The sequence below is a fragment of the Carlito syrichta genome, unplaced genomic scaffold, assembly GCF_000164805.1.
Source record: "Carlito syrichta isolate Samal-C Ts95f unplaced genomic scaffold, Tarsius_syrichta-2.0.1 Scaffold305686, whole genome shotgun sequence".
Taxonomy (NCBI): Eukaryota; Metazoa; Chordata; class Mammalia; order Primates; family Tarsiidae; genus Carlito; species Carlito syrichta.
The window spans coordinates 1,223,292-1,237,570 of record NW_007249782.1 but is presented as its reverse complement, the minus strand read 5'-3'; the positions used below and the strand labels follow the sequence as shown (position 1 = coordinate 1,237,570).

Below are 14,279 nucleotides of genomic sequence, written 5' to 3'. Positions count from 1 at the left end.
TAATACTCAGTGATTTGTCACAGAAACAAAGAACTGAGTACCACATGTTCTTATTCATAAGCAGACCCTGAATATTTACCATAATACTGTTAGAAAGGGATTGGCAGTAGCCAGAAACTGCCAGAGGAGGGGACATAACGTTACTAAGGGTACCTGATCCCAAATCAGGCAAAGTGGGGACCAAAGGGAGGCCCAAACTTTACCTGGACAATGACCACTTGTATACTTAATCCTGAATTGTACCCCACATCTTTAAAATAAATAAATGTATCAATTATTTTAAAAATTGTGTGACTTAAGACACTAAGTTTGTGGAACTTGTTACAGCAACAATAAAAAACTAAATATATATAAATTTATACACATGCACATACACACAAATCTGAAAGGACAATGTATGTTAGGGCAAACATACATAATCATTAATAATGTTAAGTGGTTGTCTGTTTTGTCAATTATTGACCTATCTGGTCTCATTTCTTACCAATTTCTTCCTAATGTGACAAGAATTTATTGAATATAGAAATTCAATATTTTAAAAATGACCAAGATTTTCTGAACTGTTTAAGGAAGTAAAGTTACTTAGACTCACACTAGTCATATATGTAGAATGAGCCTAAGACAAACATAAACTACATTCATTTCCCATTGCTGAACTGCTCTGGCTGAATAACTTGACTCAAAAAATTTTAAACCAACCCTTGAAATAACATTCATCTAAGAGATCCACAGATTTTGATGAGTATTAATCATACTTTAAGTTTTTGTGGTTATCTATCAAGCATTTACTCTATCAATATAGCTCAATTATGTAAACTCCTGGTTGATCTGAAAAGCAAACTGGACTCACCAAAGAAAAAACAATATTTTTTTAAAATAGGAAGGTGAGGACTTAAATATCAGAGCCTACTCCATGTCTTTGAGCAAACTCTGAGCAATGTTTGAGTTCAGCTAGTTCCAGAAAAGTACATTCCCTTTCATAAAAAAAGACAAAACAGCTATAAAGAAGCACCATTTGTGACATAAACCCGGAGTAAAAGTAAACCTGCGGATGAGTTCTGACAATATACCCCACAGTTTTCCAGATTGGTTCCTACTGCTTTATTCCAATATTCATTGGCTCACTCAGATTTGATCAGTTACTAGCATTAGGTCTAAAATTCTTCTCTTTTATATAAAAGGGGACTATTACAATGTTCTTGTAGTGCTTTTTATCACATTACTATACATTCATATTTTATTATTAATAGGTTAAACTTATCAATAAAACATTAATACACTGTATACATAAATGGGTTTTTGATTTTGTGGGCCACCACTGCATACATTTAGCTACCTCTGCTCTGACCGCTACACCAACATCAGGGCAAATCACCAGACATTACCACGCACACCGTGAGTTTTTCGTTCCCTGAAAAAAATGCCTCCTCCAACAAGTATGAACATTATGCCCTAGGAAAAGAAAATAAATAAACATACTTAAATAATTTAAAGAACAAGCTTCCTTTTCTCACCATTAACTAACTATCCCTACCTTTTTCATCAGTTATCATTTAAATGTAATAAATAAGTATGAATTAATTGTTTTAGGCACATTGTCATTTTAATTTTGAAAATTGGGAAGAAACAATCATTAAATTCAATTTACCTGTATCCAAATAATAATTGGCTGTATCCAAATTCATAATAATAAATATTAATTACCAATAATAATTACAAAAGATAAGCATCTGCTACCTGAAAGTCTCTATGCTAAGGGCCAAGGCCACAGCCCGGCTTTTCTAGAGCTCCTGTCTAGTGAAGAAGGCAGAAAATGAAACACAGAAACTCCAAGAAATCAGAGAGGAATGAAGGGGGAAGAGTCAGGGTGAAGAGGTATTTCAGGAGGTGTTTACACACCTTTGCCAGAGGGGAAAAGAAGGAAAGCAGGGGATACAGGAAGACAAAAGCATTCTCCATCAAGTAAAAATTGCATTCCAATTTAATGAGCTAAATAATTGAGAAACATTTGATATCTTGCAACCGAGGCCACCCTTAAAAAAATAAAAATTAAGACAATTATTTGGGCAAGCTAAAAACATAAAACTACTTACCTTTTCTCTCAAAATGTCACTACTATAAATTTTTTAAAAGTCTCTTTTCACTTCACTTTAACACAGAACTTGTTTTAAAACCAAAATACACAACAGAAGATATCAGCAACATACATAAGTTTTGTACAATTGACAATGGATCTTGAAACTCATCATGAGCTTACATTCTTGTTAAGAAAAAGTGCAATAGAAATAAATGCATATTTTCAGTGGTCTACTTAGCATATCTGATACCTAGAATGAGTACATTTAAATACCTCCCTCCCATGACATATGTATAGATACATACACTCTCTCTCTCTCTCTCTCTCTCTCTCTTAAAAGGACCTTGTCAAATATTTTTTGCTTTGAATTTAAGCAATAGCTAAAACCGCAAAAAATTTGTGACATTGTCACATTTGAAAAACGTTAAGGGCTGTCAAAACTGTATGAGCGCTTCACACCTTCAAACATGACTCATGAGCCTGTAGCCTGGCTTTTATCTCATACTTATCTAAATTCTAACTCCTAATGCTCTTCCATTATTCTCCAACTTAATCCTGAGCAACTTGTCCCTCTCTTTATCTTCTTTGTATCTCTTAATATTGATGTACAACCCTAGCTTCCTTCCTCTATACCTGACTTCATTTTAAGCTAGTATTTAAATACTTTCACAAACAAAACAGTCATGTGTAAACACCCCTCTGGTTCTGAATTCATCCCTAAGAAACTACTAGAGTCAGGGTCACTGTACTCTGAGACCTGTGGACAAACAAGTAGAACCCACTCAGAAAGCCACTCCATGTAACATTACATACCCATTTGTAACATCACATTTTGTACACAGAAAGGTATCTCAGCATATGCTCAAAATACAAGGGGAGAGGGAATAGGAATGGGAGAGCAAACCAATCACCTACATTATTCATGTACTCTGAAAGCAGGTCCTGAAGAGCCTGGCGAATAGCATTGCATTCTGCAATAATTCGCTCCCGGTGGAAGTCCCTCGTGCATGAGGAGTCAGCCAACAGAGCAGCCCCACTGATAATGGCTTCAAGGCGTTTCTCTAGTGATGGTCTTATTTCCTCCTCAGTCACTGTGAGTGGATTCAGGACAATTAAATTCTAAGAGAAGAACACACATTTGGATGGTTAGAATTCCATGGCATTCCATTTTTATGAAAAACAAATATTTTTGTCTTCACATGTAGAATTCAGATGTGATAATAAAGAGAACTGTGTTCTTACTGACTTCACTTGTTCACACAAAATGCTATGCACCTATTATTATTTAGATGAGTGTTGAAAGTGTTGCAATTATGAGTATCGGTTCTAATGTAAGATAGACCTGGTTTCACATCTTGCCTTTCCCACTCACCAGGGAGTCTTAGCCTCTCTGACCAATAAAAATAGAATACTAATGCGGCCTGTTTCGTAAAACACTTGTTATTAATACAATTACTGGCACATTCACTGCTGTTTATAATAGTAACTTTTATAGATTGCATTGTTTACATAATATTTTCACATAAATCATCTCATCCTGATAAAACCATGAGGAAGTGGGCAGCAAGGTATAATAACCACAAATTTTAGCTGATGGAGAGAGAAGACTGAGAGGCCGTCTTCCCCAAGGTCATAGAGCAAATAAAAAGTGAAATTCAGGCAAGTGTTCAGCTCTTGTAATACCCTATTCAATATTATTTTCATTATGCCTCACTGTAAATCATAGACTCAGATTAATGTTAATACTAACATATCAAAGGAAAGCCTGAATTTTAATTATTCATTTAAAAAATAAAACTCCATCTTCTTGTTGATTTATTATAACTTGCAACTATTCCCAGCTATTGGAATCTGATGTGGTATTCCTAAATTTTCCATTAGATGTAAGTCTTTAGGTAATAGAAGTTAAGATAATCTATAGCCTCTGATGAGAGAATGCAGGGTATGCTGCTCTAAAGGTCTTTATTCAAATACATCAAGAGAGGAAGCCTTTCCAAGGTTAGGCATAATGTGATAATTGAAGAAAGAGTAGTACAGAATAAAACCTCTCTGAAGAACCTTAGCATAAAAGGAAGTCATATAATGATCATCAGAACATGAGACTCTGAGTGTGCATCTATGCACACACACTGAAGTCATTATTACACCTACAATAGTGCACAATCTTATATATAAGATTTATATGTATATTATATATAGAGAGGTATGTAAGCATGTAAATTAAAAGTATGCATAAAAAATCTTACATTGATCACTGTGTTACAGTATAGTATAATGAATATTTGGAGATCAGAAGTAGACAGGATATAACTTCAAAAGCCATATTTATAGAACCAAGCTAGGGAGATAAAATAATTACAGAAAAAAATTAAATAATTGGGAAAAAAGAAAAAATAGTATTGTAAAATGCAGGTATCCCTACCCCCAGGTCACAGACTTGTAGCAATCCACGGCCTGTTAGGAACCAGGCCACATAGCAGGAGCTGAGCAGCAGGCAAGCTCTGCCTCCTGCCAGATCAATGGCAACCCACCCATTATTTTATGCTACTTCCATTCGTGCTTTTTTTTTAATGGTAGTTGTATAATTATTTCATTATATATTACAATGCAATAATAATAGAAGTAAAGTGCACAATATATATTATATGTTTGTAACATTTCAAAACCCCACCCCCAACATCCATGGAAAAATTGTCCCTGATGCCAAAAAGGTTGGAAAACCAGTACCTGATGCCCAAAAGGCTGGAAACCACTGATGTAATGTTTGTAATGTTCACAAATTATAAAATATAAGGGGACTTTTAAAAGTTCACAGAAAAATTACAAATAAAAACTATGAAATATACAAATAAAAACTATAAACTTTATCTCTCAATATAAGCTTCGTCAAGTTCAAGATACTTTTGCAAATGATGAGACCAGTCATTTACTCCCTCCCTAAAAAACTAATGATCCTGGAAATTTAACCATGTCAATGCAGTCTTTATTGCATCATTAACTGAAGACAAATGGGTACTCTTTAAAAAAATTTTTTAAGATTAGGAAAGAAAAAAGAAGTCAGAAGAAGCCAAATCAAGACTGTAAGGGAGATGCCTAAAGATTTCCCACAAAACTCTCATACAATTGCCCTTGTCTGATGAAAGGAATAAGCAGGAGCATTGTCATGAAAGAGAAAGACTCCTGGTGAAGATCTTCTGGGATTTTTTCTGCCAACACTTTGACTACCTTTCTCAAAACTGTCTTTTAATATGACATTATTGTTCTTTGGCCCTCCAGAAAATCAACAAGCAAAATGCCTGAGCATCCCCCAAAAACTATTGTCATAAAATCTTTGCACTTGACTGGTCCACTATACTTTGGACCACTTCCACTTCTGGTAGCCATTGCTTTGATTGTGCTTTGTCTTCCAGATCATATTGGTAAAGTCATGTTTAATTTTCTGTTAAAATTCTTCAAAATAATGCTACAAGATTTTCATCCACTTGATTGAAATTTCTACTGAAAGCTCTGCACTTGTCTGGCGCTGATTTGTGCACAACAGTTTTGACACCCATACGGTGGAAAGTTTGCTCAATTTAAATTTTTCAGTCAGAATTGTGCAAGCTGAACCAATTCAGATGTCTATGGTGTTATTATTTCTGCTGTTAATCATCAGTCCTCTTCAATAAGAGCATGCATAAAATTAATTTGTTCCTCCCAAATTTATGAAGATAGACTGCTGCTGTAGGTTTTATCTTCAACATTGTCTCATTTCTTCTTAAAACAAGTTATCCATTTTTATTTTTTTATTTTAAAGATGTGTGGTACAATCCAGGATTAGTATATAAGTGGTCATCATATAAGTAAGGTTATCCACTTTTAGAATGCTGATTATGGGGGATCATTGTTCCCATGAGTTTTTCAATAAGTATAAATGGCCTCATTATTCTTCCACCAAAGCTTCACTATAAATTTGATGGTTGTTATTTCTTCAATTTTAGAAGAACACATGTTGCTCTGATGGGGCTCTTTTCAAAATTTTTGTTGTTGTTGTTTTGCGGGGGGCTGTCTTTTGGAGTTGTAGGATACAAGTGAGGATTTACTACATAAGTAGGTTGCATGCAAGTGAAGTTTGGGCTTTTAACTAGTCCTGTCTCCCTCGGTAGTGGGCCAGGTGTCCAGTGTTTTGTTGCTGTATCCCCCCCTTTTCTTCCCTCCCTCCCCTAGCAGTGTCTAGTATCTGCCAGTCTCATCCCTGTGCTAGTGTAACTAGTGTCCAGGGCCCACTTATGAGTGAGAACATGCGGTATTCAATTCTTTGTTTCTGCAAAACAGAAGCAAGGTATGATGGTAGTCTCTAGCTCCATCTAAGTTGCTGTGAAGGCCATGATTTTGTTCTTTTTTGTGGCTGCATAATATTCCACATGTATATGTACCATATTTTTGTATCCAGTTCACTTTCAATGGGTATCTGGGTTGGTTCCATGATTTTACTATTGGGAATGGTGCTGCAATAAACATGCATGTGTGGATGTCTTTTTTGTAGAGTGATGTATGTTCCTCTGAGTATACTCCCAGGAGAGAGGTTGCTGGATCGTATGGAAGCTCAATTTGTAATTCTCTGAGGAATCATCACACCGCTTTCCATAGAGGTTGGACTACTTTACATTCCCAGAAGTAATGCAGAAATATTTCTTTTTCTCCACAGTCATGCCAGCACCTGTTGTTTTTTTCCTCATTAATGATAGTCATATTACTGGCATTACGTGGTATCTCATTGTAGTTTAATTTGCACTTCTCTGATGATTAGTAAGACTAGGCTTTTTTTTCATGTTTTTATTGACTTATTGTATGTCTTCCTTTGAGAAGTGTCTGTTTATGTCCTTTACCCACTTTTTTGGGGGTTGTTTTTTGTTTATTTTTCCTTCCAATAAATTTGAATTCCTTGTAGATCCTGGAAGTAAGTTAGGTCTTTGTCTGATGCATAATTTGCAAATTTTTTTTTCCATTCCATGGGTTATCACTTTACTGTTTTGATGGTTTATTTTGCCATGCAAAAACTTTTTAGTTTGATAAAGTCCTATCTATCTATCTTAGCCTTTGTTGCAATTGCTTTTGAGGACTTAGTCTTGAATTCATTGCCTACTCTGATTTCCAAAAGAGTGTTCCCCAGATTTTCTCCTACAATGCTTATGGTTTGAGGTTTTTCAGTTAATTCCCTGATCCATTTTGAGTTGATTTTTGTATATGGTGGTAGGCAGGGGTCCAGTTTCATTCTTCTGCATGCGGTTAGCCATTTTCCCAGCACCATTTGGTAAATATGGTTTCCTTTCCCTAATGTTTGTTATTGATGGCTTTGTCAAAGATGAGTTGGTCAAACTGATGTTTTATCCTTGGTGCCTCAAATTAGATCCTGTTCAGACATGTTATAATAAGTTAGCATGAGTTTATTTTAGCATAAAAAAACTGAAATGCGTGCATATTTTTTTCATAATACACATTTTCAAGGAGCTTTATGAAGACCCTCATATAACGTAAAACATACACTACAATATAGATCTGATATAAAATTAATGGAATATTTTAAATGCATTTAGGAGAATTCTTCCTTTCCTGACCCCATCCCCTTCCTATTGTCTTACCTCTCTATTGAGCCTCTCCATTTTTCTCTTTTACATAGACAAAAAGGAAAAAAAAAACAGAAAGGAAATTAATTTTATAAAAACCAAGTTTAATGTTTATTTCTTTATACAAAACTAAATCTTTTTATGAGACCAAAATCCCAACCACAGTCTTGGCCATCAGTTGAGGTCTCTTTCATCTAAGTCTATCTCCTTATTTCGTTTGCCATTTTTATCACGTCTCCCTCTGGTTCACTCATTTGGTACAAATTTTTTAATAACAAAAATTAAACCATTTAAATCTTTTTTTTAAATGGTCTTCTAATGTGGCATCATCATTAAGAAGAGACTCTGAGGGCAACATAATTACTCTTTAATTACTCTAATGGAATTAGAAGATGTGATAGAAAACATTAAGACATCTCCAGCACTGTGATGATAAGAGAATTTGATCAAGTTTCTAATCTGTTCACCTGTAAGTACTACAAGGAAAAACTAGTAATTTTAGGTGTTCATGTATTTTCATGTCAGTAAACAGCCTATTTCATAGAATTAAGTTCATTCTAGTTCCTGAAAGGCCACATCTCAAAATATCCCAGTCTTTGAATTTTTATCTACTTGATCTTTACGACGTCTGATTCTTCAAGTCTATCTAAACTTAAACTATTGCCTACTCTGACTGATAGCAACAGGCAGACCTCTTGATTTTGCCTAAAACTACGATCCTCCTATTTTATCCTATAAACATTTTCATTAACCTTGTCATAAAATCAACTAAAAGACAATAATTTTTTTAACAACTTGAATGTTCTATGAAATACCACTGAAATTTTTTGAGACAAACTAAAATAAATTTCTCTTTTGATTTAATATAGCTATATGATACAACATTCTTTTAGTGTGCTTTCATGGCATTAATTCCATAAAAGACAAATAACAAGATGCCAAAATGCTCTACTTTTTCTTTTTTTTTATTTTAATAAACAGAGTCTCACTCTACTACCCCAGTTGGAATGCAGTGGTGCAATCATACCTTACCACAGCCTTGAACTCCTGGAGGATGCTATATTTTTAGGATGTCAGTCTATTAAACATAAATAGATTTTCTCTTTTTAAAAGTTCTACCCAATGTATACTGATCTCCTTAATACTTTTGTTGCTAACAAAACATTAATTTTTTTTATTTTTTTAAGATGTGGGGTACAATTCAAGGTTGGGTATACAAATGTTCATTATGCAGGTAACCTTGATGGTATGCCCCCCCCGGCAGTTTCCCTCAATTGCCAATCCCAAACTCCCTCCCCTGTCTGTTACCCACTACTGCCAGTCCCTTTCTTATAGCATTATGATAATTGTTCAAGTTCCCCTTATGAGAGAGAACACATGGTACTCCGTTCTTTGTTTCTGTGATAGATCACTGAGTATGATTGACTCTAAATCCATTCAAGTTGCTCTGAAGTCCACATGTTTGTCCTCTTTTATGGCTGCATAATACTCCATTGTGTATATGTACCACATATTTTTTTATCCAGTCCAGTTTCGATGGGCAACACTGTTGGTTCCATGTTCTTGCTATTGTGAACAATGCTGCAATAAACATACGTGTGCAGGTATCTTTTTCATAGAGTGATTTGAGTTCCTTCAGGTATATTCCCAGTAGAGGGATTGCAGGGTCATATGAAAGGTCAATTTTTAGATCTTTTAAGAATCACCAAACTGTTTTCCACAGAGGTTGCATTAGTTTACACTCCCACCAACAGTGTAGAAGTGTTCCCTTTTCACCACATCCTCTCCAGCATCTGTTGTTTTTTAAGTTATTGATGATGGCCATCCTGACTGGAGTTAGGTGGTATCTCAGTGTGGTTTTAATTTGCATTTCTTTGATGACTAGTGAGGCTGAGCATTTTTTCATGTATCTTTGGCTGCTCATATGTCTTCTTTTGAGAAGTGTCTATTCATATCTTTTGCCCATTTTGTAATGGGGTTGTTTGTTCTTTCCTTTTTAGCACGTTCCTTGTAGATCCTATATGTTAGGCCTTTGCCAGACATACAGTTGGCAAATATTTTTTCCCAATCTGTGGGCCATCTCTCTGCTCTTTTTGTGGTTTCTTTGGCTTTGCAGCAGCTTGTCAGTTGAATGAGGTCCCTCTTGTCTATCTTATATCTCTTATGGCATGGGCACTTGGGGTGAACATTAATTTTTCAAAAAGATAAGAGTCCTAACTCCATATTCTTCTATTTGATTGCTGTTTGTTAGGAGGCAGTATAAGTTAGGGATTAAGAGAGGCCAGGTCCTTGAAGCAGATAGCCTGCATTTGAACCTTAGTCCATTAACTAGAAGCAAATTTATTCATGAGGTTATCATTCTCTATATTTTTATCTCTTTCAGTATATCTTGTAGCATTTTTGATTAATAAATTTGATTTCTCATTTTCTTCACACCACTCCTTTTCAGAATTAAAGACTTTAAGTAACTTGACCACTCAGCTACTAAGTATTAGAGGCAAAAGTCCATCCAAATCTGTCTATTTCCAGTTCTGTACTATATCTATTGGGCAATGCTGCCTTGTTGTCTTATTTAAACTTACCAACCATATTTTGTGGTTTTCTGATCATTATTAATTTACAAATATGGAAGCTGAGTGTGAGCAAGATTAAGTAATGTGTTTAATAATAATCCAATTACTGTATCCCCAAATCCATATACTTTCTAACTGCTCTGAAGGTTTATTCCATTTCTTCTTCCCACCTGTCTTCAAGGAAGAAATATCCCGCCCCCCCACTTTCATCACTCCCCTTTTTTTAAGTGTTTTTTTTCCTTATGTGTTCTTAATATCAAACCCCAAGTCTTCTTCAATTATCCCTTACTTACATTTTTTTTTTTTTTTGAGTTGGAGTCTCACTCTGTCACCCAGGCTAGAGTACAGTGGCATGCTCACAGTCACCACAGCTTTGACCAGCTGGACTCAGGCAATCCTTTCCACCTCAGCCTTCCAAGTTGTTGGAACTACAGACATGCACCATCACGCCCCACTGATTTTTTTTATTTATTATAGAGACAAGGTCTCACCATGTTGTTCAGGCTGGTCTCGAACCCATGAGCTCAAGCAATTCTCTCACCTAGACCTCCTAAAATGCTGGAATTATAGACATGAGCCACAGCACCTGGCTTCTTACTTACATTTTGAGTCCCTCTTAAGAGCCTACTATGTGCCAGGGATCGTGCTCAAAATTAGTAATAGAACGGCAAGCATCTCTGCCCTCCTTACAGGACTCACATCTTAGAGGAAACTGTCAAATATTAACCAGAATTATATATGTATATGTATATAACTACAATGTAGACATGTGGTATGAATAAAAAGACTTGATAGTTAAGTACAGATTGACCAGGCATAAGTCTGTAGAATTAAGTGCAGAATCCAACTGGTTGAAGTCAAAGAAGCCCACACAATGTTCATTGCAGTACTATTCACAATAGCAAAAACATGGAACCAACCCAGATGCCCATCAAAGGTGGACTGGATAAAGAAAATGTGGTACATATACACAATGGAATATTACACAGTCATAAAGAAGAACAAAATCATGGCCTTCACAGCAACATGGAGGCAGTTAAAGACCATCATACTAAGTGAACTGTCATGGAAACAAAGAACCAAATACCACATGTTCTCACTCATAAGCAGTCCCTGATCACATGAGCATAAGGGTGGCGTCACCAGACACTGGATACTGCTATGGGAAGGAGGGAGGGAGGAGGAAAGGGGACACGTGTCAACACACCAGGTACCTGGTCCACTATCAGGGGAGAGAATGCCAACTAAAAGCTCAAATTTCACCTGCAGGCAATTTACTTATGTAGTAAATCCTCACTTGCACTCCACAACCCTAATACAAAATACATTTTTTTAAAAAGGCAAAGCAGCTATTCTCAGAAAGGGATTTGGATTTCCATGGAACATGGAATTGAAAGTTTGGAGGTAATCATGTTGGCAAGAATCTAGAGAAAAGAAGATTCCATGCACACTTCTGGTAGAAATGTGAATTAAAACAGTCATTATGGAAAACAGCATGGAAGGTCCTCAAAAATTAAAAATAGAATTATTAATCCAGCAATACCACTACTTGGTATATATCCAAAAGAAATGAAATCAGTATATCAAAGAGATGTCTGCACTCCCAAGTTCACTGCAACATTATACACAATAGTCAAGATACGAAATCACCCTAGGTAACTACCAATAGCTGAATGGAAAGAAAATGTGGTATATATACAAGGGGATACTATTCAGCCTTAAAAATAGAATAAAAATCCTGTTATTTTCAACAACATAGATAAACCTGGAAGATGTTAAGTGAAGTAAGCCAGGGACAGAAAGACAAATACCGCATGATCTCATTTATATGTGGAATCTAAAAGAATCAAACTCAGAAACAGAATAGAGTGGTTATTACCAGGGGCTGGAGGAGGGGAGGAAATTGGGGAGGTACTGGCCAAAGGATTCAAAATTTCAGTTAAACAGGAGGAAAAGTTCAAGAAATCTGTTGTATACATCATGGTAACTTTAGTTAATAACAATGTATTGCATACCTGAAAACTGCTAAGAGAGCAATTATTGATTGCGCTACCACAAAAATAATAAGAATGTGAGATAACACATACGTTAATTGGCATGATTTAGCCATTGCACAATGTGTACATATTTGAAAATATCATGTTATACACAACAAATATAAACAATTTTTATTTGTCAATTTGTTTTTTAATAAAATGTTAAAAGAAAGTTTAGAGGTAATCTTACCCAGATCTTATATTATTAAGTCTACAGGATTCTAATTATAGAGCCAGAAGCAGAAAGACCAAGGCCTTAAAACAAGACCCCCCCAAAAAAGAGGTACTTTACCCCCAAGTATGCAGAAAACTGCTTGAAAGGTAGGAAAGAGATCTATGAAATCAGGAAATATACTTTTGTTCATCTATAGAATAGAAGTATAGGAAAATCAAACCCTGAAAAAAAGAATGAAATTAAATTAAATTGGCAGACTCATAAGTTAAAATAAAACAGATATATACCACTCACAGACTGGGAATGTGATAAACAACTCAATGACATAGCGAATGCCTTAGATTAAATTTTTTAATGGAAAAATTGTAGTTTAAATAGGCATTGCTGATCATTTTTCTTTTTGGTTGCAGCCTGCAGACTATCTTTCAGAAAAGAACTTATAATGGAAAAAATATTTTAATCAATATGAGTTATGGTGAAATAAATTCTATGGCCTTTAGAAATAAAAATAATTGCTAACTTTTGAGAAGACTGATATAACTCTATATGTATTGGGGTGTGAATAATGTGAGATGAATCTTGGAAAGACTGCCAAAATATATCATAGAATAAAAAAAAGTAGCAGGATGATTGTACAATGACATCATATTTTTTTAAAAGAGCACACAATATACTTTAGATTTCCTCTGAATACATAGATATACATTAAAAAACCTAGACAAAGTTCTAAAGGAAACATGACAATGCCATAGCAATTATCATTTTGAAAGGTAAATAGGAAAAACAACTCAGATTGAGGTGGTGGTCAAAGTTTTAATTTTTTAATAATGGTCTAATTTTACATTACTTATGAAAGGACAAACTCATTAAAACTTAAAATTTAAATAGGTAATAATTATGACAAAACATTTATTATTCTTTTAGATTCAAGCTATAAATCAATTACTTATGTTTGCATCATAATAGAAAAACAATGATTTCATTATTTACTAGAATAAATGTAATATTATTTTTCACATTAATTGGTTGCAAGGATTTTAGTTTTGTTGAGTTTCAGCATTGCAAATATGGTTGGCTAATATATGTCTTTTAAAAAATAAAGACACCAAGCAAATAAAAAGACGAGCCATGGATTGGGAGAAAATATTTACAAAATAAATAGCTGATAAATATTATTATCTACAATATATGAAGAACTCTCAAAACTTAACTATAAACAGCCTGATTTTTAAGGATGGGCCAAAGATCTTAACAGACATCTTTCCGGAGAAATTACACAAATAGTAAGTAAGCATATTAAAAGATACTCCATGCCGTAGGTAATTAGATAGACAAATTAAAACAGCAAGGAGATATCACTACACATCTATTAGATTGATAAAATTCCACAGCACTGAGAACATCAAGTGCAATAAATTAAAGACTTAACTGTAAGACCTAAAACTGTAAAACTACTAGAAGAAAACATAGGATAAAAGCTCCTTGACATTGGTCTTGACAATTACCTTTTGATGACCCCAAAAACACAAGCAGAAAAAGCAAAACATAAATCAGCGGGACTATATCAAACTAAAAAGTTTCTGTACAACAAAGAAAACAATCAACAAAATGAAAAACCCACACACAGAATGGGAAAAAATACTTGCAGACCATTTATTGAATAAGGGATTAATATCTAAAATACAAAAGGAACTCATACCATTCAACAGCACAAAAAAAATTAAATAACCCAATTTAAAAAAGGGTAAAGAACCTAAATAGACATTTCTCTAAAGAAGACACATAAGTGACCAAGAGTACATTAAAAGGTGT

The 14,279-nt window shown here is 34.6% G+C and overlaps 1 protein-coding gene across 1 annotated transcript in view; it reads right to left on the bottom strand.

The window, feature by feature from the left end:
- Positions 1-2,902: 2,902 nt before the first annotated feature.
- The window catches only part of CTNNA3 (catenin alpha 3), a 435,250-nt gene continuing 423,873 nt past the window's right edge, over positions 2,903-14,279 (bottom strand). Inside the window, exon 7 of the mRNA XM_021714606.1 lies at positions 2,903-3,196. Coding sequence (XP_021570281.1) covers positions 2,903-3,196 — 294 coding nt within the window. The remainder of the gene's footprint in view (positions 3,197-14,279) is intronic.